The following is a 22,189-nucleotide window of genomic DNA, read 5'->3' as shown; positions in this document are numbered from 1 at the left end:
AATATGGGGACATAGTCCCATGGGGCTAAAAACTGGGTCTTGAGCAAAAAATTTTTACTCTTCTGTGGATATAGCACAGCTGTGCACAGATCACAGCATACCTGTTTCAGTGATATCTTGGGGCAGGACATGAAGGGAAAAGATGCCTGAAAGCTTCCTCAGGGGTGATGGTGGAGGAGCCCTGACAGCACCGCCTTGGGTTAACATGAGCTGGATGATCCAGCAACAGAGGTAGTGCCCTGATCCACATCACAGGGCTTTGGGGTGATCAGTGGGAAGTGGATGGGCACTCACCCAGAAAGCACACTGCTTATATATACTTAGCATAGTGGACACATGTCACATTCAGCAGCCCCGGGCACTTGTATTTAGGTGCCTAGGAAATGTGTTAGGAGAATGACGCTGTAAAAGCACATTATGGATCGCTATAAAACTAAAACAACTGGCCCTGGCTGGCTGGCTCAGTGGTAGAGTGTCGGCCTGCCTTGTGGATGTCTCAGGTTCGATTCCCAGCCAGGGCACACAGGAGAAGCGCCCATCTACTTCTCCACCCTTCCCTCTCTCCTTTCTCTCTCTCTCTTCCCCCCCCCCCACAGCCAAGGCTCATTGGAGCAAAGTTGTCCTGGGCGCTGAGGTTGGCTTCATGGCCTCTGCCTCAGGCACTAAAAAAAAATGGCTCTTGCCCTGGCCGGTTGGCTCAGTGGTAGAGCATCGGTCTGGCGTGCAGAAGTCCCAGGTTGGATTCCCAGCCAGGGCATACAGGAGAAGCGCCCATCTGCTTCTCCACCCCTCTCCTTTCTCTCTGTCTCTCTCTTCCCCTCCCGCACCAAGGCTCCAATGGAGCAAAGATGGCCCGGACACTGGGGATGGCTCCTTGGCCTCTGCCCAGGCACTAGAGTGGCTCTGGTAGCAACAGAGCGACGCCCCAGAGGGGCAGAGCATCGCCCCCTGGTGGGCAGAGCGTCGCCCCCTGGTGGGCATGCCGGGTGGATCCCGGTTGGGCGCATGCGGGAGTCTGTCTGACTGTCTCTCCCCGTTTCCAGCTTCAGAAAAATTAAAAATAAAAAATAAATAAAAAAAATGGCTCTGGTTGCAACTGAGCAACACCCCAGATGGGCAGAGCATCGTCCCCTAGTGGGCCTGCCTGGTGGTTCCCGGTTGGGCACATGCAGGAGTGTCTCTCTGCCTCTCCTCTTCTCACTTCAGAAAAATACCCAACAAACAAACAAAAAAACTAAAACAACTCCTCAGGTAAGTAGTAAAGGCCACCCCACCTGGCTGGTACACATGCAGCTTTCAAATGGCCAGGTCTTTCTGAATAGTATGCTGACTGCACTAAATCCAAGCCCTCTATTGGGAGGACCTCAGAGGGCTCCTTCCAGGCTCTCACAGAGCCCAGCTCTGCAGCCACTGCCTCCACAGCTTTGATCCGGTCATGTTCCTCTCTTCACTTCTGGCCCTGGCATGAGGTCTTCACTCTGTATTCATTCATCTGAATCTTTCTAAAATGGTCTTAAACTGTGGACTATTTCAAGCATATAAAAAAGCAAGTGAGGCCCTGGCTGGTTGGCTCAGTGGTAGAGCGTTGGCCTGGCGTGCGGAAGTCCAGGGTTCGATTCCTGGCCAGGGCACACAGGAGAGGCGCCCATCTGCTTCTCCACCCCTCCCCCTCTCCTTCCTCTCTGTCTCTCTCTTCCTCTCCTGCAGCCGAGGCTCCATTGGAGCAGGGGATGGCCCGGGTGCTGGGGATGGCTCCTTGGCCTCTGCCCCAGGTGCTAGAGTGGCTCTGGTTGCAACAGAGCAACGCCCGGATGGGCAGAGCATCGCCCCCTGGTGGGCATGCCGGGTGGATCCCGCTCAGGCGCATGCGGGAGTCTGACTGCCTCCCTGTTTCCAGCTTCAGAAAAATACAAAAAAACAAAAAACAAAACAAAACAAAAAAAAAAACAAGTGATATCACAGATACCCATGCACCTACCACACACATTCAACCCGTGTTAACATTCTGGACCTCAGACTCCTTTCTAAGGAAATGCATCATCAGAGGCACTCAGTTCTGGGTTGTCTCAGTCCCTCTCCTCCCACCCTCTGCTCAAACAAGGTGGTGACAATCACTACATAGCTGGCATGATTCTGTATGCAAACAGTAACTTCTCTGTTAACTCTTGCTTGACATCAGCAGTACTATGCTGGACGGGACGCCACCCTAACAGTCGTCTGAGGTTTAGCATATGGATACATACAGCCACATAGCCTTTTTTCACTGTGCACTGGATTTTATTATGTGAATAAAACACAGCAGATTTATCCACGGGCCTGTGGCTGGGCATTACATTGTTTCTACTTGTTCTCATCCCACTGATTCCTTGTGTTCAGGTAGGGCACGGGTGGGAGTGTTTCTCTTGGGCCTGAACATTCCTGTGACTTGGTTCCTTTCATTTGGGATGACAGCTGCACTGGCAGAGTCTAATGCCTCTTGAAGAGGTGTATACACTAAATGTGCTCAGAACCAGAGCAAGTCAGCCTGTGTTCACTAAGAAAGATGGGGAATGGCCAGTAGAGGGTCCTTTTCCGTGGATAGCCACCCAAAGGGTACACACTCACCAAGACATGCTCACATCCGTCTGTGCAGGAACTGCTCACGGTGAAAGTGGTGGAATGGGACCTGATGCCCCCTCCTGGCCAGGTGCAGTTTCAGGCTCCTTTGCAGGACTCTAGGCAGTGAGACAAAGCTGGGCAGGTAGAACCTGACAAACCAGTGCCAAGGTGATCTTACAACTATTTTACACCTTGTACTTGCTCCAAAACTCAAAGTTCAGGCCCTGGGACTGGTGCAAGGAGGAGAAAGGGCAAACATTGATCCAGGAAACAAGGGGACAGCTCTTTCACGTTTGTGGTTTACTCAGTAAATATAAAGCTTCCTCAGAACTAGAAAGCAGAAGTCTAGAAGAGAACTGGGCTTTGTTTTTTGGATTTTTTTTGTATTTTTCTGAAGCTGGAAACGGGGAGAGACAGTCAGACAGACTCCCCGCGTGCGCCTGACCGGGATCCACCTGGCACGCCCACCAGGGGGCGACGCTATGCCCACCAGGGGGCGATGCTCTGCCCCTCCAGGGCGTCGCTCTGTCATAACCAGAGCCACTCCAGCGCCTGGGGCAGAGGCCAAGGAGCCATCCCCAGCGCCGGGGCCATCTTTGCTCCAATGGAGCCTTGGCTGCGGGAGGGGAAGAGAGAGACAGAGAGGAAGGAGAGGGGGAGGGGTGGAGAAGCAGATGGGCGCTTCTCCTCTGTGCCCTGGCCGGGAATTGAACCCGGGACTTCTGAACGCCAGGCCGACACTCTACCACTGGGGAACTGGGCTTTGAAGCCTAGAATGCCAAGGAGAGTTGTCAGGTACAATGGTTATCAACATGCTTGGGGCTCCCTGGGCCTCTCACCAGAGGCCTGACCCCACAGATATCCTCCCTCAGTGTTCTGGCCAGAGGGAGGACCTGCTAGACAGGCTCTGGGTAAGTGGAGATGAGGGGGAGCAGGTCCTTGAGCAAGTCTGTCTCGCTGCCCCTTGGCAGTTCATACCTGGTTTCCAGGGGACTGCTGATGAAATAAAAAAAGATGACAGGATGTTGTGGGTTGAGTGGTATCCCCCCAAATATGTTGAAGTCCCAATCCCCCAATACTTGAGCGTGATCTATTTAGAAATAAGGTTGTTGCAGATATGATTAAATTAAGATGAGGTCATTAGGATGAGCCTTAAATCCTATATGATAGGTGTCCTTACAAAAAGAAGAGAAGGCCCTGGCTGGGTAGCTCAGTTGGTTAGAGCATCATCCCAACACACCAAGGTTGTACATTCGATCCCCACTCAGAGCACCTACAAGAATCAATCAATGACAACCTGAATAAGTGAAACCAGCCAATGTTCCTCTCTCTCTTCCTTCCTTTTTCTCTAAAAACCAATAAATTAAAGAAAAAGAGGAGAAGGGACCCAGAGACATGCACACAGGGAGGATGCCAGGTGACAACAAGCACACACAGACTGGAGTGATACCGAGGACTGCCAGCAGCCCCAGAGGCTCGGAGAAGGTGGGGAATAGGTCCTTTCCCAGGCCTTTGAAAGAGATGGGCCCTGCTGACGCTCCAACTTTGGATGTCTGTCCTCTGAGGGGAGAGGGTGAGGGTGGTAGATAAAGTGTGGTGGTTCTTTTTTTTTTTTTTAAGAGAGGAGAGGGAGAGACAGAGAGAGAGAAGGAGGGAGGAGCTGGAAGCATCAACTCCCATATGTGCCTTGACCAGGCAAGCCCAGGGTTTCAAACCGGCGACCTCAGCATTTCCAGGTCAACGCTTTATCCACTGCGCCACCACAGGTCAGGCCTGGTGGTTCTTTTTTTTTTTTCTTTTTTTCTTTTTTTCTATTTTTATTTTCTGAAGCTGGAAATGGGGAGAGACAGTCAGACAGACTCCCGCATGTGCCCCACCGGGATCCACCCGGCACGCCCACCAGGGGCGACGCTCTGCCCACCAGGGGGCGATGCTCTGCCCCTCAGGGGCATCGCTCTGCCGTGACCAGAGCCACTCTAGCGCCTGGGGCATAGACCAAGGAGCCATCCCCAGCGCCCAGGCCATCTTTGCTCCAATGGAGCCTTGGCTGCGGGAGGGGAAGAGAGAGACAGAGAGGAAGGAGGGGGTGGGGGTGGAGAAGAAAAATGGGCGCTTCTCCTATGTGCCCTGGCCGGGAATTGAACCCGGGTCCCCCACACGCCAGGCCAACGCTCTACCGCTGAGCCAACCAGCCAGGGCCAGGCCTGGTGGTTCTTTTTAAGTGATGAAAATGTTCTGAATTGACTGTTGTGATGGCTGCACACATTTGTCAATCTACTAGTAGCCATGGAACTATGCTCCTTAAATGGGCAAGCTGGGCATCAGATACATTACATCCCAATAAAGTTGTTTGGAAAAAATGCAGAAAGATCCCAGAGCAGCTGGCTACCACTCCCACTTGCCCTCTGACCCCACTTGGACAGGATGCAGAGAAGGGAGACAGTGAGGATGTCCCCTCATTGGCCTGGCCTACCCTGCCCCTGCCTCCCTAAGGCCAGCACCCTGACATACAGGACACCAGTCTCCCCTGGTCTTTCTTCTTCCTTTTAGCCAAAGTTGAACCTGCAGGCACGCTGACCATCCAGTGTTGCACAAGCTCTGGTCCTCTGTCCTAGAGGGGCTGAGAGGAGCTCCATGTCCCTTGCCAGGCTCCCCCTTCCTACTTCCTCATTCCAGCACCCTGCTCTTTCATTGTCCCATGACCTGGGAATGCCTCTCCAGGGCATAGGCACTGGGGGTTCCCCTTGTGCCTTCTTAGATGACAACCCAGAGGATAAATGCGTGACATCGCTGCACATCGTGTCTGACTCAAAGATCCTGGGTTAATGCCAGTGGCCGAGGCCAGGCAGATTCACATTGGATTTGGGCAAACAGTAGAAAAGTGCAGAGCCAGAAAGGGCTGGGACATTCTGTTTAATAAAGTCTCATAATGGTTGTCAAGCACACAGGGGAAACTGCCTCTCAGGCAAACAAATAGCAAAATGGCCCCTCACAGTGGTGGCAGGCAGTCTGCAGGCATCCGTAATCCCCCATCTCTCTTGAACGCAAGCACCCATAGCCTTATATAGGCTATGCACATGTGCCTCTGCCAGGTGCTCACACACAACTCAAGCAGAGTGCCTGCAGCGGATACAGCAGCGAGCAAGACTAACACAGCTGCCCACATTCCACCCCTTCAGGGTTGCTCATCTCACAATAGGTACATTCCATACATTCCAAAAATGACAATTACAAAGGTGCCCTTCACAATGTACCCCTGAGCACTCTGCCAAAGGGAGTTAACTGGAGGCCCACCTCCAACTCCCCACTCCACGGTGCCAACAAGACTTTATTAGGCTTGCCATCTAATTTCTCTCTAGTCTGACTAGGTGGTGGCACAGTGAATAGAGTGTCAGACTGGGATGTGGAAGACCCAGGTTAGAAACTCTGAGGTCATTGGCTTAAGTGTGGGCTCATCTGGCTTGAGTGTGGGGTTGCTGGCTTGAGTGTGGGATTATAGACATGACTCTATGGTTGCTGGCTTGAAGCCCAAGGTCACTGGCTTGAGCCTAAGGTCGCTGGCTCTAGCAAGGGGTTACTTGGTCTGCTGTAGTCCCCTAGTCAAGGCACATATGAGAAAGCAATCAATGAACAACTAAGGAGCTGCAACAAAGAACTGATGCTTCTCATCTCTCTTCCTTCCTGTCTGCCCCTATCTGTCCCTCTCTCTGACTCTCTCTCTCTCTCTCTGTCAAAATAAATAAATAAATAAATAAATTATAATTTTTTTTTTTTGTATTTTTCTGAAGCTGAAAACGGGGAGAGACAGTCAGACAGACTCCCGCATGTGCCGGACTGGGATCTACCCAGCATGCCCACCAGGGGTGATGCTCTGCCCACCAGGGGGCAATGCTCCGCCCCTCCGGGGCGTCACTCTGCCATGACCAGAGCCACTCTAGCGACTGGGGCAGAGGCCAAGGAGCCATCCCCAGCGCCCGGGCCATCTTTGCTCCAATGGAGCCTTGGCTGCGGGAGGGGAAGAGAGAAACAGAGAGGAAGGAGGGGTGGGGGTGGAAAAGCAAATGGGCGCTTCTCCTATGTGCCCTGGCCGGGAATTGAACCGGGGTCCCCCACACGCCAGGCCGACGCTCTACCGCTGAGCCAACCAGCCAGGGCAATAGATTATAATTTCTCTCTGCCCCAGTTGCAATCAAATCTACCCACATCTGTGTTTGGGTAACTTTCACAGGCCTGTTTCTCTTGTTAGTTGGGGAGAAGGGCAGCACGGGCAGCAGCCCTCACAGCCTCACAGTCCGTCTCTGTTCCAGAGAGCATGATGCCATTCACCCCCATGTCCTGCAGCTGCACCAAGCAGGCTGCCAGCGACTTGGTGGGTTTCTGCCTGAATTGGGCCCCCAATTCCATCAGCTCTGCCTGGGGGGGGAGGAACACAGAGTGCCCTACGATCTGTGGAGGAGGCTGTGGTTGCCCCTGAGGGATTCTTTGCTGCTGAGATTTTACCTTTTTGGCAACCACTAGCCAGGTTCTGAGTCTGTGGATGGCAGTTGCAGCCAGAGCCTCCCCCTCAGAAAAGGAGGAGCCAGAAACTCCTGTTCTAGTCAACTCAGAGCCACTCCACGGGCAGGAATGCAGCTCCATCTTTGCATTCCTGCCAGCAGAGTGGCTCTGAGTCAACTAGAGCTGCCAGTTCTCAGTCTGAAATTAACTCTCAAGCTCCTGATCCTGCATTTGTTTCTCCAACAGCTATTGCTGGCAATGTTCACCTTCCAGGGCAAACTGCAACTCGCGAACCTGTAATTCTTTGTCCAGAGACTGCTCAAGTTCCAGGCACCACTGGCGCTCAGTATGCAGCTCACCCTGGAGCTTTTGACCTTGCTCAGCCTCTCACACAGAGCTCCTGGTTTCTTCTTGCAGGATTGTAAAAAACACCCAGCCCATGGTCCCCAACAGGAGAGCCACTGGAAACAGCCACTCCTCTATTCCACCCCTCAAGGGTGTCGGCGGCTCCATACCAATCTGCTCCGAATCCTGCTCACAGTGCCATATAGATATGCTGATGGCTGAGGCCAGGCAGGTTCACACTGAATTTGGGCAGACAGTAGAAAAATTGCAGAGCCGGAAAGGGTTGGGCCATTCCGCTTAACAAAGTCTCACAACTGCAGATGAGCACACAGATAGGGGAAACCGCCTCTCAGGCAAACAAATAGCAAAATGGCCCCTCACAGTGGCGGGCCGGCAATCTGCCATCCCCAATCCCCAATCCCCCATCTCTCTTGAGTGCAAGTATCCGTAGCCTTAAATAGGTTGTGCACATGTGCCTCTGCCAGGTGCTTACACACTAATCACCAGTGAGCAAGCCTAACACAGCTGCCCCACACTGGGTCACACTCAACATGGAAAATTAGTTCAAATGCTGAATGGCCAGACTCACAGACTCTCTCCCCCTGTGCCTTGTAAAATAGGCTGAATTGTTTAAAAAAAAAAAGAAAAGAAAAAGAAAGGAACAAAAGCAGCAGCTACAAAAGGAAGAAAGGCGGAAACAACTTTCTGCCAAAAACTCTGAAAAAGGGCAGATGAGCATGAAGCTGACGGAGGGGTGTGGAGTGCACAAGCCCTGTCACTCATGCAGCCCATGCCAGGCAGGGGAAGGGGCCCCAGGACCCTCTCCACCATCTCATTTAAAGGGAAAGAAACTCTGGCGAGAGCCTGGGAAGGTCAAAGAGCAATCCCGAAATCCCTGTGACATCCACCAGAGAAAGTTTCCCATTCAGCAGTGCAGTGACCACCCTGAGCTGGGGGATCCAGGAGGAAAGCCTGGTCCCACCGAGCACTGCTTGTTGCATGGTGAGCATTGGGCCTGTTTTGACCCAGGACTAAACTTTTGTGGTCATTAGAGTCCTGAAGTCAAGTGGGAAGGTTCTCTCTTATCAAAATAGAACATAGAGTGAGCACTAGCACCCTGAGCAGTGAGCAGGGGCCTGCTGGGAGAGGGCCTCCTTGGAGCTCATGACTGGGGCGGACGCTGCCTCAAATAAGATTGCCGATTTTTGTTATGTCTGTAACTTAGCGATTTTCAACTAGTGTTCTGCAAGAATTTTTTTTTTTGTGTGTATTTTTCTGAAGTGAGAAACAGAGAGGCTCCCGCATGTGCCCAACTGGGATCCACCTGGGAAGCCCACTTGGGGGCGATGCTCTGCCCATCTGGGGCATTGGTCCGTTGCAATTAGAGACATTTTTTTAGCACCTGAGGTGAGGACATGGAGCCATCCTCAGCGCCCAGGCCAACTTTGCTCCAATGGAGCCTTGGCTGCGGGAGAAGTGATAGAAAGAAATGAGAGGGGGCGCTCCCAGGCGTGACCCTGTGTCTCCCCACGTGACCCCGATGAAGGGCTTATCCACAAGGAGTTAAACACAGGCCGCCTAGCCAGACCTGACTCCAGGAGTTCCAGGAGTAGACTATCCGCAGTAAGGGTTTCCAGCGGGGAGCAGCAGCGAGTATTAACAACCCGCTCCCCACGTTGTGCCCGGCGCGCTCCGACCTAGGCCAGTGACGACGTATAAGCGTATAAACGGGAGAATGTGCGCATTTGGCGACCTGCGCCCATGTTCTCCTCCGAAATAGAACCGCCTGGCAACACCCACCGGAGCAGGGCGCCCTGACCCCGCCAACGCGAAGGATCCAGTAAATAAGCGACAGCTACACAACACAATTTCCAACCTCTTACTCAATAAATTCCAGCACCGCGCATAATCCGCAACTTTTATAAAAGGGTGAGCGGGGTCCCGCTCCTCGCGAGATCCTATGAGAGCTCAGATTTTACAGGAGCCTCGAAGCACCGCCCCTTTCTCGCGTCAAGCATCCCTTCCCTTTCACGGGATGCTGAACTCCCCGCCCCTCCCGTGGCGTGGCCTCAACGCACGTTTGTAGGCACTACGGGCGCTTGGTGACGTCAGTTCCTGGCGGCGGCGGAGGCGGCGCAGTGGTCCTGCTTCCGCTTTCCTCTGAGGCGCGCGCCCTCCTCTCTACCTACTCTGGATCATGGCGGCTACGGCCACGATGGCAAATTCAGGTTCGGCACGGAAGCGGTTGCTCAAGGAGGAAGACATGACCAAAGTGGAATTCGAGACCAGCGAGGAGGTGGATGTGACCCCAACGTTCGACACCATGGGCCTGCGGGAGGACCTGCTGCGCGGCATCTACGCTTACGGTCGGTGGCGCAGGCGGGGAGGCTGAGGGCAGGGCCACGTCTGGTCGCTGAGAGTCCCTGGCCGGGCCTGGACTCCGGGGCCCCGAGGCGAGGCCGCTGATGGGCGACCCCCGCCCCCAGCACGCCATCAGCGCTCCGAGTCCGTGGTTTCGGCGTGTTGTCCTCAGCGCAAAGCAGTGTGCTGGTCCCCCACAGGCTGCGCACTCGTCCAGGCGCTTCGGAGTCAGTCATTCCACGGGCAGCTGTCTTGTATCTCCCGGTGTGAGGCTTGTGCTCTTGGAGAACTTAAGTTGTGTTTGGGAGAAGGTAGCCTGTAGCCGGGGTGCCTTCGCAGTAGTAATGGCTGTGAAGAAAAGGAAGCGGGATAATGGAATCGAGAGTACCTGGGAGAGAAGAGGGCTAACACTTAGCAGATAGGTCAGGGCCGTCCAGGAAGGGGTGACATTTGCGCTGTTAAAGGAGGCTGTTAGTAGAAGACTGGTGAAACTGGGCAGAGGGAGCTGCCGGTGCATTCCAGGAACAGAGAAGCCTCCCCTCTTGGGAGGCCAGGGTTGAGGCTGTAGAGGGAGGCAGAGGCCAGAGCTTGCAAAGTGTCATGTGAGGCGATAAAGGGTTTAAGTGCAGTGGCCATTGGAGGGTTTTACCTGAGAAGTTCGAGTCAGGTTTAGAGTTACAGAGGTTGTCCTAGTTGTCTGTGAATTTGGGGGGAGGGGGGAGGCAGGAGAGGAAGCAGGTCTGAGTTAGGAGACTGTGCTGGGTGTCCAGGGGAGAGGTAACTGTCATTTGGAGGTGGAGTGCTGCTACCAGGGTTCACTGGTGGGAGAGTGTGAAGAGCGAGGGGAGCGGTCCGTGTGATGCCGCCATTAGCTTAGGTGAAGAGCACTTGACCGGGGCAAGATTGGGGCTCTGTCTTGGATGTGGTGAGCTTGGGGGCCCACATGCCATCCCACTGGCAATGTGGGAAGGCAGTTGTCTAAGTTAAGAGTTGGAGTTGCGACCTGACCAGGCAGTGGTGCAATGGATAGAGCATCGGACTGGGATGCAGAGGACCCAGGTTCAAAGCCTTGAGGTCGCCGATGGGGTCGCTGGCTTGAGCAAGGGATCAATCGCTCTGCTGTAGCCTTCCCACCCCCACCCATCAAGGCACATATGAGAAAGCAGTCAGTGAACAACTAAGAAGACTAAGGAGCCACAACGAAGAACTGACGCTTTCATCTCTCTCCCTTCCTTCCTGTCTGTCCCTTTCTCTGTCTCTGTCCCCCTCCCCCCCCCCCAAAAAAAGAGATGGGGTTGGGGATTCTAATGGGAGTGGTTTGCATCTGTACTTAAGGCCTGGGACTGGTCCATCTTTTATCCTGCAGTCCTTGCTGTCATAAAAGTTTAGACAGAGAAGAGAAGTTGCTGAAGGGGTGGGAGGTAAAGGACCAATGCAACCCATCTGGTAGGGAGGCTGACAGCCTGACCTGCCTCTTAGCATCCAGGACATCCCTGCCCTAAACACTTTTTACTTTCCCATCTGTGTGCTTGGTCAGCATGAGGTCTCTTAAATTATCTGTTACACTTGCTTTTGTGTTAAATGGGAACTTGTACTACATTTTAAAAGACTACCAAAAATAATTAAAATACCGTCTTGTACATAAAGTTTTGTTTGTGTACATGGAAGGTACTTGTACTCCTTAGAGTAGCCTTGATCCTTGGTGATTTAGACTGCTGTGCAAGAGGGAGAAGGGTGTAGGGTGTAGGTCACGGAGCTGTGTCCAGACAGGACAGCAGACAGTGCAGGACATCTCACAGTCGCCCCAACAGCAGATTAGGAAGGTGTGGTGACCATAGCACTGATGGATTGATTTTCTTTTTTTTTTTAATTTAAAAAGTAATGAGCCCTGGCCAGTTGGCTCAGCAGGTAGAGCGTGTCGGCCTAGCATGTGGAAGTTCTGGGTTCAATTCCTGGGCAGGGCACATAGGAGAGGCGTTCATCTGCTTCTCCACCCTTCCCCCCCCTCTCCTTTATCTCTCTCTTACCCTCCCTCAGCCAAGGCTCTACCTCAGGCGCTAGAATGGCTCCAGTTGCAGCGGAGCAATGCCCCAGATGGGCAAAGCATCGCCCCCTGGTGGGTGTGCCGGGTGGATCCTGGTTGGGCACATGCAGGAGTCTGTTTGCCTCAGAGAGGGATAGACAGAGACAGGAACAGAGAGTGATGAGAAGCATCAATCATCAGTTTTTCATTGTGGCACCTTAGTTGATCATTGATTGCTTTCTCATATGTGCCTTGACCGTGGGCCTTCAGCAGACCGAGTAACCCCTTGCTGAAGCCAGCGATCTTGGGTCCAAGCTGGTGAGCTTTGCTCAAACCAGATGAGCCTGTGCTCAAGCTGGCAACCTCAGGGTCTCCGCATCCCAGTTCGATGTTCTATTCGCTGCGCCACCGCCTGGTCAGGCCCTCCCAGCTTCTCACTTCAGAAAAATACACACACACACAAAAAAAAAGTAATGAAGAAAGCAGTGTTGGATACTTATTGTAATGTAGTAAAACAATAACACAATTGAAGTAAAAAGTGAACCTACCCTGATCATTCTCCGGGAGTATGTTTATGTTTGCTTGTTTTAGACCTCTCTGGGGTTTATATATTCTACAAGGATGCTTCTTTTACAGGGATGTTGTCATTAAAATAAGATCCCATGTTAGCATAAAAATCCACTGTGGCCCAATATATTCATTCAACAGCTGTTTGGTAAGAGCTTGGTATGCTGAATATTGGTTTACGCAGGGGATGGGAGAGTAAAAAAAATCTCTGCCTCAAGTTGCTTACAGTGTCTGGTTATAAACATGCTTACCTAGTGGTCAGAGCTAACTTTTTCTGTGTTTACAGGATTTGAAAAACCATCTGCAATTCAGCAGCGAGCCATCAAGCAGATAATTAAAGGGAGAGATGTCATCGCACAGTAAGTTTGCTCACTTGCTCAGACAGGGACTCAGTTGCTAGTTGTAAAGCAAGTCCTTGAAAAACATGGGTTTGAACTGCATGGGTCCACTTATACATGTTTTTTTCTTTTTCATCAATAAATATAGCAAATGTATGTGCTCTTCCTTATTTGCTTAATAACGTTTTCTTACCTTTGGCTTACTTTATTGTAAGGTTATAGTATGTAATGTATGAAATATGTCGAATGACAATTGTTTATGTTAATGATAAGACTTCTGGCCAACAGTAGGCTGTTAGCGGTAAGTTTGGCAGACTTGAAAGTTGTATGTGGATTTCATATGTGGCATCCCTAACCCCCATGTTGTTGAAAGGTCAACTGTGTGGTTAAATGCTTGACTTTAGCCCCAGGGTGTTTTGTTTGTTACTATTTTTGTGGTCTTCTAGAAAGCTTTCATTTATTTTTTTAGCCAGTTTTATTATCTGTCAGTTGACATGGAATTTTATATAATATTCTTTATTTTTGTATGTGTGACAGGGACAGACAGACAGGAAGGGAGAGAGATGAGAAGCATCAGTTCTTCTTTGTGGCATCTTAGTTGTTCATTGATTGCTTTCTCATATGTGCCTTGATGGAGTGGAGAGAAGCTCCAGCAGAGCGAGTGACCTTGTCTCCTTGCTCAAGCCAGCAACCTTGGGCTCAAGTCGGTGACTTTGGGCTTCAAGCCAGTGACCTTGGGCTTCAAGCCAGCGACCCTGTGCTCAAGCTGGTGAGCCCATGCTCAAGCCGGATGAACCCATGCTCAGGCTGGCAACCTTGGGTTTTTTTGTTTGTTTGTTTGTTTTTTTAATAATAAAAGTTTTATTGAGTACAAAGCGCATCCCGCTCCGCGATGTTCCCTGGTCCCGGGGACAAAGGCCAGGGAAGTCGGATAGGGTGACCTGCGTGGGGGATATTTAAAAGGTCTCCTCTAGGGTGGTCGAGCTAATATGACGTGATGAAATCTCACTGGCTGACGGACAGTCGCTGTTCTCCCAAGGACTCCTGGGAAGTTTCAACCTTGGTTTTGAATTTGGGTCCTCTGCATCCCAGTCTGACACTATCCACTGTGCTACTGCCTGGTCAGGCTGTATATACCAGTATTCTTTAAATAGCTTTGTTCCTATTAACTAATTTTTAAAGACCCAATTACAAGAAAAAAAATAGAGGATGGTTTCAGTCCAGTTCATATTTGTGTAAAGGTGAATGCCACCTGCTGGAGTCAGAGATTTTGCAGCTCCATCAGTCTCTGATGTAGCTACTGTCCTCATTACCTGTGACTTAAAAGTAGTGATGTTGTGCCTGTATCCCACCCCCTTGCAGTTAAGGTGTTGGTCTGTTTGGGGGGATCGGGCATCAGCTTGGGAGAAGCTGCCCATTGCTCCCACCCGTTGGAGCATGACTGTGGCAGGTTTTGTGAAGGGGAACAGTGGTATGTGGCTCATGGTTCTGAGTCTCACCTGTGTTTTTTCTACTAGATCTCAGTCTGGCACAGGCAAGACCGCCACCTTTAGTATCTCTGTCCTCCAGTGTCTGGATATTCAGGTGATTTGCTGCTCTGTCTCATCCTGGGAAATACTTCCTTTCTCTTCTGTAATGGTGGTATTGAGAAGAACAGTTTTATCCAAGAATTTTCCCCAGTACTTCCTGTTATTGCTGGATTTGTGGCATCCAGAATGTTAGGTTTTGTTTGCCTCTATTAGAAATAATATTTAGAACAGAGCCTGAATTAGTGCAGTCTCTCTTAAAAATACTGAAGCGTCTCTTTGCTGGCACATTATTTTGCCAGGTTCGTGAAACCCAGGCTTTGATCTTGGCCCCGACGAGAGAGCTGGCTGTGCAGATCCAGAAGGTGAGACGGACACGTCCAGGAGGTGGGGTTGTATGCATAGGTCCCTCCTGAGCAGCCAGTTGTATACCCTCAAACATCTCTTCCTGAACCCTAACATTTTGACATAAATCATACATGAATTGCTGGTTTGTGTTTTTATTTTTAGTATGATTTGTGTGATTACAGTAGGTTTTGGCAGTCTTAGAATTATTTTTTTTAACAGCAAAACCCATTTTAATTAAAATGTATTTTACTCTTACTGTGAACACAACAGAAGGCTGTACGTTAATATGTTAACATTGTTTCTTGGGTGGAAGTATGAGTTTTACATATTCTCTGATTTTTCTATAATTAATATGTATAACTTTTATAGTAAGAAACCATTAAAACTTAACTTCATTTTGGTACAAGAGTAGGAGGAGGAGAATTGGGCTTTATGGTATAAAATTAATGGTATAAGTAATACTTGGTAGTCACTTAAAATTGTAGTAAAAATGATCCTGTGTTCCAACACAGGGCCTGCTTGCTCTGGGTGACTACATGAACGTGCAGTGCCACGCCTGCATCGGGGGCACCAACGTGGGTGAGGACATTCGGAAACTGGACTACGGACAGCACGTCGTGGCCGGCACGCCGGGTCGTGTCTTTGGTAAGCACTTTGTAACATTGTGCTGCAAGTGGTGGTGGTGAGATGCACCAGAATGGTGAGGGTCATGCTCCCTCCGTTCCTTACACTGTACGTCTGCTCTGGACTCACTTGCAGGAAGTGGAAGCTAGGGCTCTGAGGTGGCTGCCTGTTTCCTTGTAGTGTGATGGCTAATTCTTTAAAAATCTAATTTTGTAGATATGATTCGTCGCAGAAGTTTGAGGACACGTGCTATCAAGATGTTGGTTTTGGATGAGGCTGATGAAATGTTAAACAAAGGTACTCATGCCAATAGAGTTGATTTCTTGTAATATAATTCTGAATATTCACAGCAGAGTGGAGATGTGGGCCTCATGAACATGCTCTGAGTAGGAGTAATGTGTCCTTGTGGAACACAGTTGTGCCTCAGGGGTCATGAAGATAAGACTCACACTTAGGGTTTTTTGTGTTTTTTTTTTTGTTTTTTTTCTGAAGTGAGAAGCTGGGAGGCAGACAGACTTCCTCATGCACCCAACCGGGATCCATGATGCCTACCAGGGGGCGATGCTCTGCCCATCTGGGTCATTGCTCTGTTGCAACTGGAGCCATTCTAGCACCTGAGGCAGAGGCCATGGAGCCATTCTCAGCGCCTGGGCCAACTTTGCTCCAATGGAGCCTTGGCTAGGGAGGGAAAGAGAGAGAGAGAGAGAGAAATGAGTGGGGGAAGGGTAGAGAAGCAGATGGGCATTACTCCCGTGTACCCTGGCTGGGAATCGAACCTGGGACTTCCACATGCTGGGCCGATGCTCTTAACCACTGAGCCATCCGGCTAGGGCCTACACTTAGGTCTTTTTATGGTCCGTGTTTGTAAGGCTGTCACAATCAGCATGGTGCCTGTCACCCAGACAGACACATGCTTCTTTCTGTGTGTCTGGTGGTTAGCCCAGGCGGCTTATGCATGAGCTGAGCTGAGCTGAGGCCCTAGAGGAGCCTGGGGGTGGTTGGGGGCTGTGAGCCAGGTGTGGAGGTAATAGGGCATTCTGTTATCCAGGTGACCCGTAATTCATGAACTAGTTTTATCGGTTTCTGGGCTGTTTTATTCAGCCTACACCATATTCAAAATATAAATTGGTTGTCTGTTTGTTAGGCAGATTTTTTTGTGGCATAATTGACATATAACATTAGTTGCGGATGTACAACATAATAATTTGATATTTGTGGGAGTGTTTTGTTCTTTTTTTAATTGGGAGATTTTTTTTTGGTAAAGATTCACATCTCTAGATTCTCTTAAAACATAGTAACTCTGGCCACCGTGGACACAAGTCCTCACAGGCAGCAGCAGCTGGGTCTTAGTTGAGATCTGTGTGCTGACATCCAGGTTGGGTGATTAAGGGCTAGGGTGTCTGTGGCTTGTGACTGGGCATCTAGAATCTTGGGTGGGGCTGTGTTCCCCAGAGCACCGAGGGTAGGGTGGGGGTAGGAGAGGAGAAGGAATGCGTGGCTTTTCTGCTGTGTGGTTAGGACTCCTTGTGAAGCCTGAGGCCTGAGCCACAGCCCTGCTCCTAATGATGCGTGAGCATTGGACGTGCAGCTTTTCTGTCACAGTGTATGGTCTTGCATGTCTTCGTGTGTTTTGTTCCCCACCCAGGTTTCAAAGAGCAGATTTATGATGTGTACAGGTACTTGCCCCCAGCCACGCAGGTGGTGCTCATCAGCGCCACGCTGCCTCATGAAATCCTGGAGATGACCAACAAGTTCATGACAGATCCCATTCGCATCCTGGTGAAACGGTGAGCATGCCCTGCTTCTCTAGCGGTCCTAAACCGACAACATGGGGTGTCTTTGAGATGTAAAACACGGAAATTCTTTTTTGTGTGTGTGTGTGTATTTTTCTGAAGCTGAAAATGGGGAGGCAGTCAGACAGACTCCCACATGCGTCCGACCGGGATCCACCCGGCACGCCCACCAGGGGGTGATGCTCTGCCCATCCGGGGTATTGCTCTGTTGCGACCAGAGCCACTCTAGCGCCTGAGGCAGAGGCCAAGGAGCCATCCCCAGCGCCCAGGCCATCTTTGCTCCAATGGAACCTCAGCTATGGGAGGGGAAGAGAGAGGAAGGAGAGGGGGAGGGGTGGAGAAGCAGATGGGCGCTTCTCCTGTGTGCCCTGGCCGGGAATCGAACCTGGGCACACCAGGCCGATGCTCTACCACTGAGCCAACCGGCCAGGGCCAAAACACGGAAATTCTAATTTTCTTTTCTGAAAAGCCAGCTTTTGACGTGCATTCCCTTTTGACCCACTAACTCCAAATTTAAAAATTAGTTGCTAGTGTTTACCAGTCACTTGAGAGTAAAGGAATTACTGTTGAGCAGTGGAGTGTCTTGTTCAGCGCTGTGTTCAGAGTGGCGGTAACTGTTAATTCTGATCTGGAGCTGGGCCATGTGGGAATGGTGACTTCTCAGAGGGTATGGCTGTGCTGGCAGGACACTGAGTTCTGGCCTGCAGGCACTCTCCAGTTGGTTGGCAGGGTGGGCAGCAGTGTTGATCTCTGCCCCACAGTGATGAGCTGACTCTGGAAGGCATCAAGCAGTTTTTTGTGGCGGTGGAGAGAGAGGAGTGGAAGTTTGACACACTCTGTGACCTGTACGACACGCTGACCATCACACAGGCGGTCATCTTCTGCAACACCAAGAGGAAGGTGCGCAGTCTCAGCTCTGATTCCCTTGTGGTAGACACAAGCTTGGTTCTCTGCAGAACTGGGTCAGACTATGTGAGGGGTGGATGTCCATGCTTCAGGCTTTGTGGGAATGGAGTCTCTAGGACAGGGGTCCCCAAACTACGGCCCGCAGGCCACATGCGGCCCCCTGAGGCCATTTATCCGGCCCCCGCTGCACTTCCAGAAGGGGCACCTCTTTCATTGGTGGTCAGTGAGAGAGCACAGGATGCATCCTGTGTGCTGTATGTGGTGGCGCCACAAAGCGCAGTGATGCAAGACGCATGCGTCAGGGCTCCGGAAGCGCGTCATATCACTTGTTACGGCTAGCATTGACAAATATGGAACCAGACACTGACCATCTCATTAGCCAAAAGCAGGCCCATAGTTCCCATTGAAATACTGGTCACTTTGTTGATTTAAATTTACCTGTTCTTTATTTTAAATACTGTATTTGTTCCTGTTTTGGTTTTTTACTTTAAAATAAGATATGTGCAGTGTGCTTAGGGATTTGTTCATAGTTTTTTTATAGTCCGACCCTCCAACGGTCTGAGGGACAGTGAACTGGCCCCCTGTGTAAAAAGTTTGGGGACCCCTGCTCTAGGACAACCACTTACTGCCTGTTAGCACAGAAGCTGCCATGGACAAGCTGTGAACAGAACATGCACAGGGACACTGCAGAAGTGCTGTTGCCAGTCCCACCACAGAAGGCCCAGGGTCATGGTTTTATGCTACCTGATAATGGACAAATTAAGTGGATTTTTGCCCCACTACCTACTGGGCAAAGTTAAGTTTTCTATACATCCAGTAACGATTACTCTGAGTTCTAGGGCACTTGCTTTATGATTGATTACATTGACTCTGCAAGTAGTAATTGAAATCAATCCTGAGTACCATGTTTGGTTTGTGGATAAGCTTACATAGCATCTGCCGATTTGGTTGGTAGGTTGACTGGCTGACGGAAAAGATGAGAGAAGCCAACTTCACGGTGTCATCGATGCATGGGGACATGCCACAGAAGGAGCGGGAGTCCATTATGAAGGAGTTCCGTTCTGGCGCAAGGTAGGTGGGCACCCTCTGCATCCGGGCCGGGCACTGGGCGGCCTTCTTTCCTGTGATCGCGGGGGTCCTACTGCTGTGGCAGGCGAGGTTGGGTGATGGGAGCCCTCACAAGGTAGGTTGGTGCCTCATGTATGTTTTATTAATTGGTTTTAGCTTTGTTCTCTTTTGGTCAGAGAGCATGCCCATGTGACTGTTCCTGTGATGCACTCACAGTTGCCTGGTGGCTCAGGACAGGCTCCTTGTACACATGTCCTGTGCCCTTGAGCAGGACAGGGATTGTGGGTGGGTGGTCTTCAGTGTCCCACATGTGCCTGTGCGGTTTCAGCTGCTGATTGTGTTTTTCAAGTTGTCATGTCCTCACCTGTTTGTTGCCCCCTTTTTGTGAGTGTGCAGGGGATGAGGTTCCTTCTGAGTCTTTGTCAGGTCTTGTGTGTGTATCCTGAGGCTGTGTGTGATCCAAACTAGTGTTTCTGGAGTGTTGACTTTGTCAGGAAGTGTCTGTCTATATGTTAGTGATTCCTCATATCTTAACCCTACTGTGCTAGCAAAGCCACACCAGCTCTGCTTCAGCTCGTGTCCACTTGGTTGTCCTCTCAACCTCTGTCCTGTGTGTGACCTTAAGCTTTCATGTCTGTTGTGCAGTAGCTAGCATGCTGGGGCTGTTTGTGCTTTGCTTTTAGTCTAAGGGGAATCACTGTCTTGTCATGAGAGCATGTAGTCCCATATCGTTTAACACAAATCCTGATGTGTGGTTTCACACTGACCATCTTGTAAGTATATCTCTTACCTCTTCTGTGACTCCTTTTTTATATCGGGCTTGAAAAAAATCATTCTTGGCCCTGGCCGGTTGGCTCAGTGGTAGAGCGTCGGCCTGGCGTGCAGAAGTCCCAGGTTCGATTCCCGGCCAGGGCACACAGGAGAAGCGCCCATCTGCTTCTTCACCCCTCCCCCTCTCCTTCCTCTCTGTCTCTCTCTTCCCCTCCCGCAGTGAGGCTCCATTGGAGCAAAGATGGCCCAGGCGCTGGGGATGGCTCCTTGGCCTCTGCCCCAGGCACTAGAGGGACAGAGCATCGCCCCCTGGTGGGCGTGCCGGTGGATCCCGGTTGGGCGCATGCGGGAGTCTGTCTGTCTCTCCCCGTTTCTAGCTTCAGAAAAATACAAAAAAAAAAATAAAAGAAAAAATCATTCTTTTTCTCTACTCATTTGGAAGTACCTGTTTCTTTATATTATGTGGTGGTTGCCATGGAGACTACAGTGGTACTTTGAAACACACGAGCACTTTAAATCATGAGCAATTTGAGAGATGAACAGTGGGGATTTTTTGCTTTACGTCATGAGCGGATATTTGAATCACGAGCTTCTACCAACCTCCACTAGATGGTCTGCCTAACGCTCTGAAAGGGAGGAAGAAACAAGCTTCCATGGAGAGGTTTTTGTTGAAACGGCCTCTTTCTTTTTTTTTTTTTTTCTGTATTTTTCTGAAGCTGGAAACGGGGAGAGACAGACAGACTCCCGCATGCGCCCGACCGGGATCCACCCAGCACGCCCACCAGGGGCTACACTCTGCCTACCAGGGGGCAATGCTCTGCCCCTCCGGGGTGTCCCTCTGCCGTGACCAGCCACTCTAGTGCCTGGGGCAGAGGCCAAGGAGCCATCCCCAGCGCCCGGGCCATCTTTTTGCTCCAATGGAGCCTTGGCTGCGGGAGGGGAAGAGAGAGACAGAGAGGAAGGAAAGGGGGAGGGGTGGAGAGGCAGATGGACGCCTCTCCTGTGTGCCCTGGCTGGGAATCGAACCCGGGACCTCTGCATGCCAGGCCGACGCTCTACCACTGAGCCAACCGGCCAGGGCCGGGACCTGATAGGTTTTGAACTAGTGTTCAGTTTTTAAGTTTCATGACTGAGGCAATCACCTCGACCACCTTTTCCTTGTTGCAGCCGTGTGCTCATTTCTACAGACGTTTGGGCCCGGGGCTTGGATGTCCCTCAGGTGTCCCTCATCATCAACTACGACCTTCCCAACAACAGAGAACTATACATACACAGGTACGGGGTGCGGGTTTGTCCGCAGCCTCACTGTCATCAGGGCTTACTGGGGTCTTTTTGCTGTAATTACTAAAGTAGCTGTACTGTGTGCTGAAGGATTGGGCGGTCGGGGCGTTACGGCCGGAAGGGCGTGGCCATCAACTTCGTGAAGAATGACGACATCCGAATTCTGCGAGACATCGAGCAGTACTATTCCACACAGATTGATGAGATGCCCATGAACGGTGAGCGTGCAGAGAGGGCGCAGTCTGGGCACTGGGATTCTCCCCTTTTTTGTTTTGTTGTTTGTTTTTGAGAAGTCTGTTGTGAGCCATTAACATTCTCGTTTTGTCTGTTGCTTTCTCCCCTTTCAGTTGCTGATCTGATCTGAGAGCGACAAGTCTGAGCAGGAGGCGGATGGAGCTATTTTGTGGTCCCTCACAAGCTGTTCAGGACAGGTTCTGTGTAAGGGATGTGTGGCCCATAACGCATGACCTGAGTTGACTTTTTACCCACATGTAAATAATGCTTGGCTCTTTTTCATTAAATCTTTAAAACTTTTCCCACAAAATTTCTGTTTCTTAAGGTGCTACCAGGTTTTCTGGTAACCTGCTGTGTGGGTCACTTCACTGTTTCCTGAACTGTGAAATGGTGAAAGGGAAGAGGTAGGAGTGCCCGGCTTTCCCATGCTGGCTGGGATGGTGGTAAGTGTCCACTTCTAGTGGGGCAGCAGCTTCAAAATACTTTTAAAGTTCATCAGGTGTCTCTAACTCAAAAGCATTTGAAATTGTACAGTTTATGAAAGGACTGTCCTCTATGCTCTATGAAGTCCCAACAAGAGTGATTATTTGGGACTCAGGTACAGTGTGTTTATGGCAGCAGCAGAGGGGTGACAGAACAGCTTGGCCACAGTAGTCAGCTCATTGGCAGCCAACAGGGCGATAGTGGGAGGGGAGCTATGCCTGCTGCTTGATTCCGTTCCTGTGGACAGGATGGGCAAACTGAGGCCAGCGCTGGGGAGGAGCTGGAGGCCCTGCAGTGCTCCCTGCTGGGTGGTGTGCAAAATCATACAGTTGAATTGGAAAGCAGTTTGCCAGTTTTTTAAGTACAGTAATCTCTCTCTCACACACACACAGTCTGACTGTATCACCTTGGTATTTGCTTAAGAGA

General features: G+C 50.8%; 2 protein-coding genes across 2 annotated transcripts in view; one reads left to right on the top strand and one right to left on the bottom strand.

Moving 5' to 3' along the window:
• The window catches only part of CARD14 (caspase recruitment domain family member 14), a 39,208-nt gene extending 31,363 nt beyond the window's left edge, over positions 1-7,845 (bottom strand). The window contains 2 exon segments of the mRNA XM_066237542.1: positions 6,880-7,011; positions 7,822-7,845. Coding sequence (XP_066093639.1) covers positions 6,880-7,011; positions 7,822-7,845 — 156 coding nt within the window.
• A 1,712-nt stretch (positions 7,846-9,557) lies between these two features.
• Positions 9,558-21,580, top strand: EIF4A3 (eukaryotic translation initiation factor 4A3). The gene is made up of 12 exons (XM_066236262.1): positions 9,558-9,806; positions 12,678-12,750; positions 14,247-14,313; positions 14,558-14,620; positions 15,116-15,248; positions 15,444-15,524; positions 16,873-17,014; positions 17,782-17,920; positions 18,882-18,997; positions 20,933-21,040; positions 21,137-21,264; positions 21,394-21,580. The coding sequence occupies exons 1-12, from the start codon at positions 9,638-9,640 to the stop codon at positions 21,408-21,410; spliced, it is 1,236 nt and encodes a 411-aa protein (XP_066092359.1). The 5' UTR covers positions 9,558-9,637; the 3' UTR covers positions 21,411-21,580.
• The last annotated feature ends 609 nt before the right edge of the window (positions 21,581-22,189 follow it).

Source organism: Saccopteryx bilineata, chromosome 6 (assembly GCF_036850765.1).
Source record: "Saccopteryx bilineata isolate mSacBil1 chromosome 6, mSacBil1_pri_phased_curated, whole genome shotgun sequence".
NCBI classification, from domain to species: domain Eukaryota; kingdom Metazoa; phylum Chordata; class Mammalia; order Chiroptera; family Emballonuridae; genus Saccopteryx; species Saccopteryx bilineata.
The sequence above is the reverse complement of the archived record's forward strand: the minus strand, read 5'-3'. Positions and strand labels throughout refer to the sequence as shown.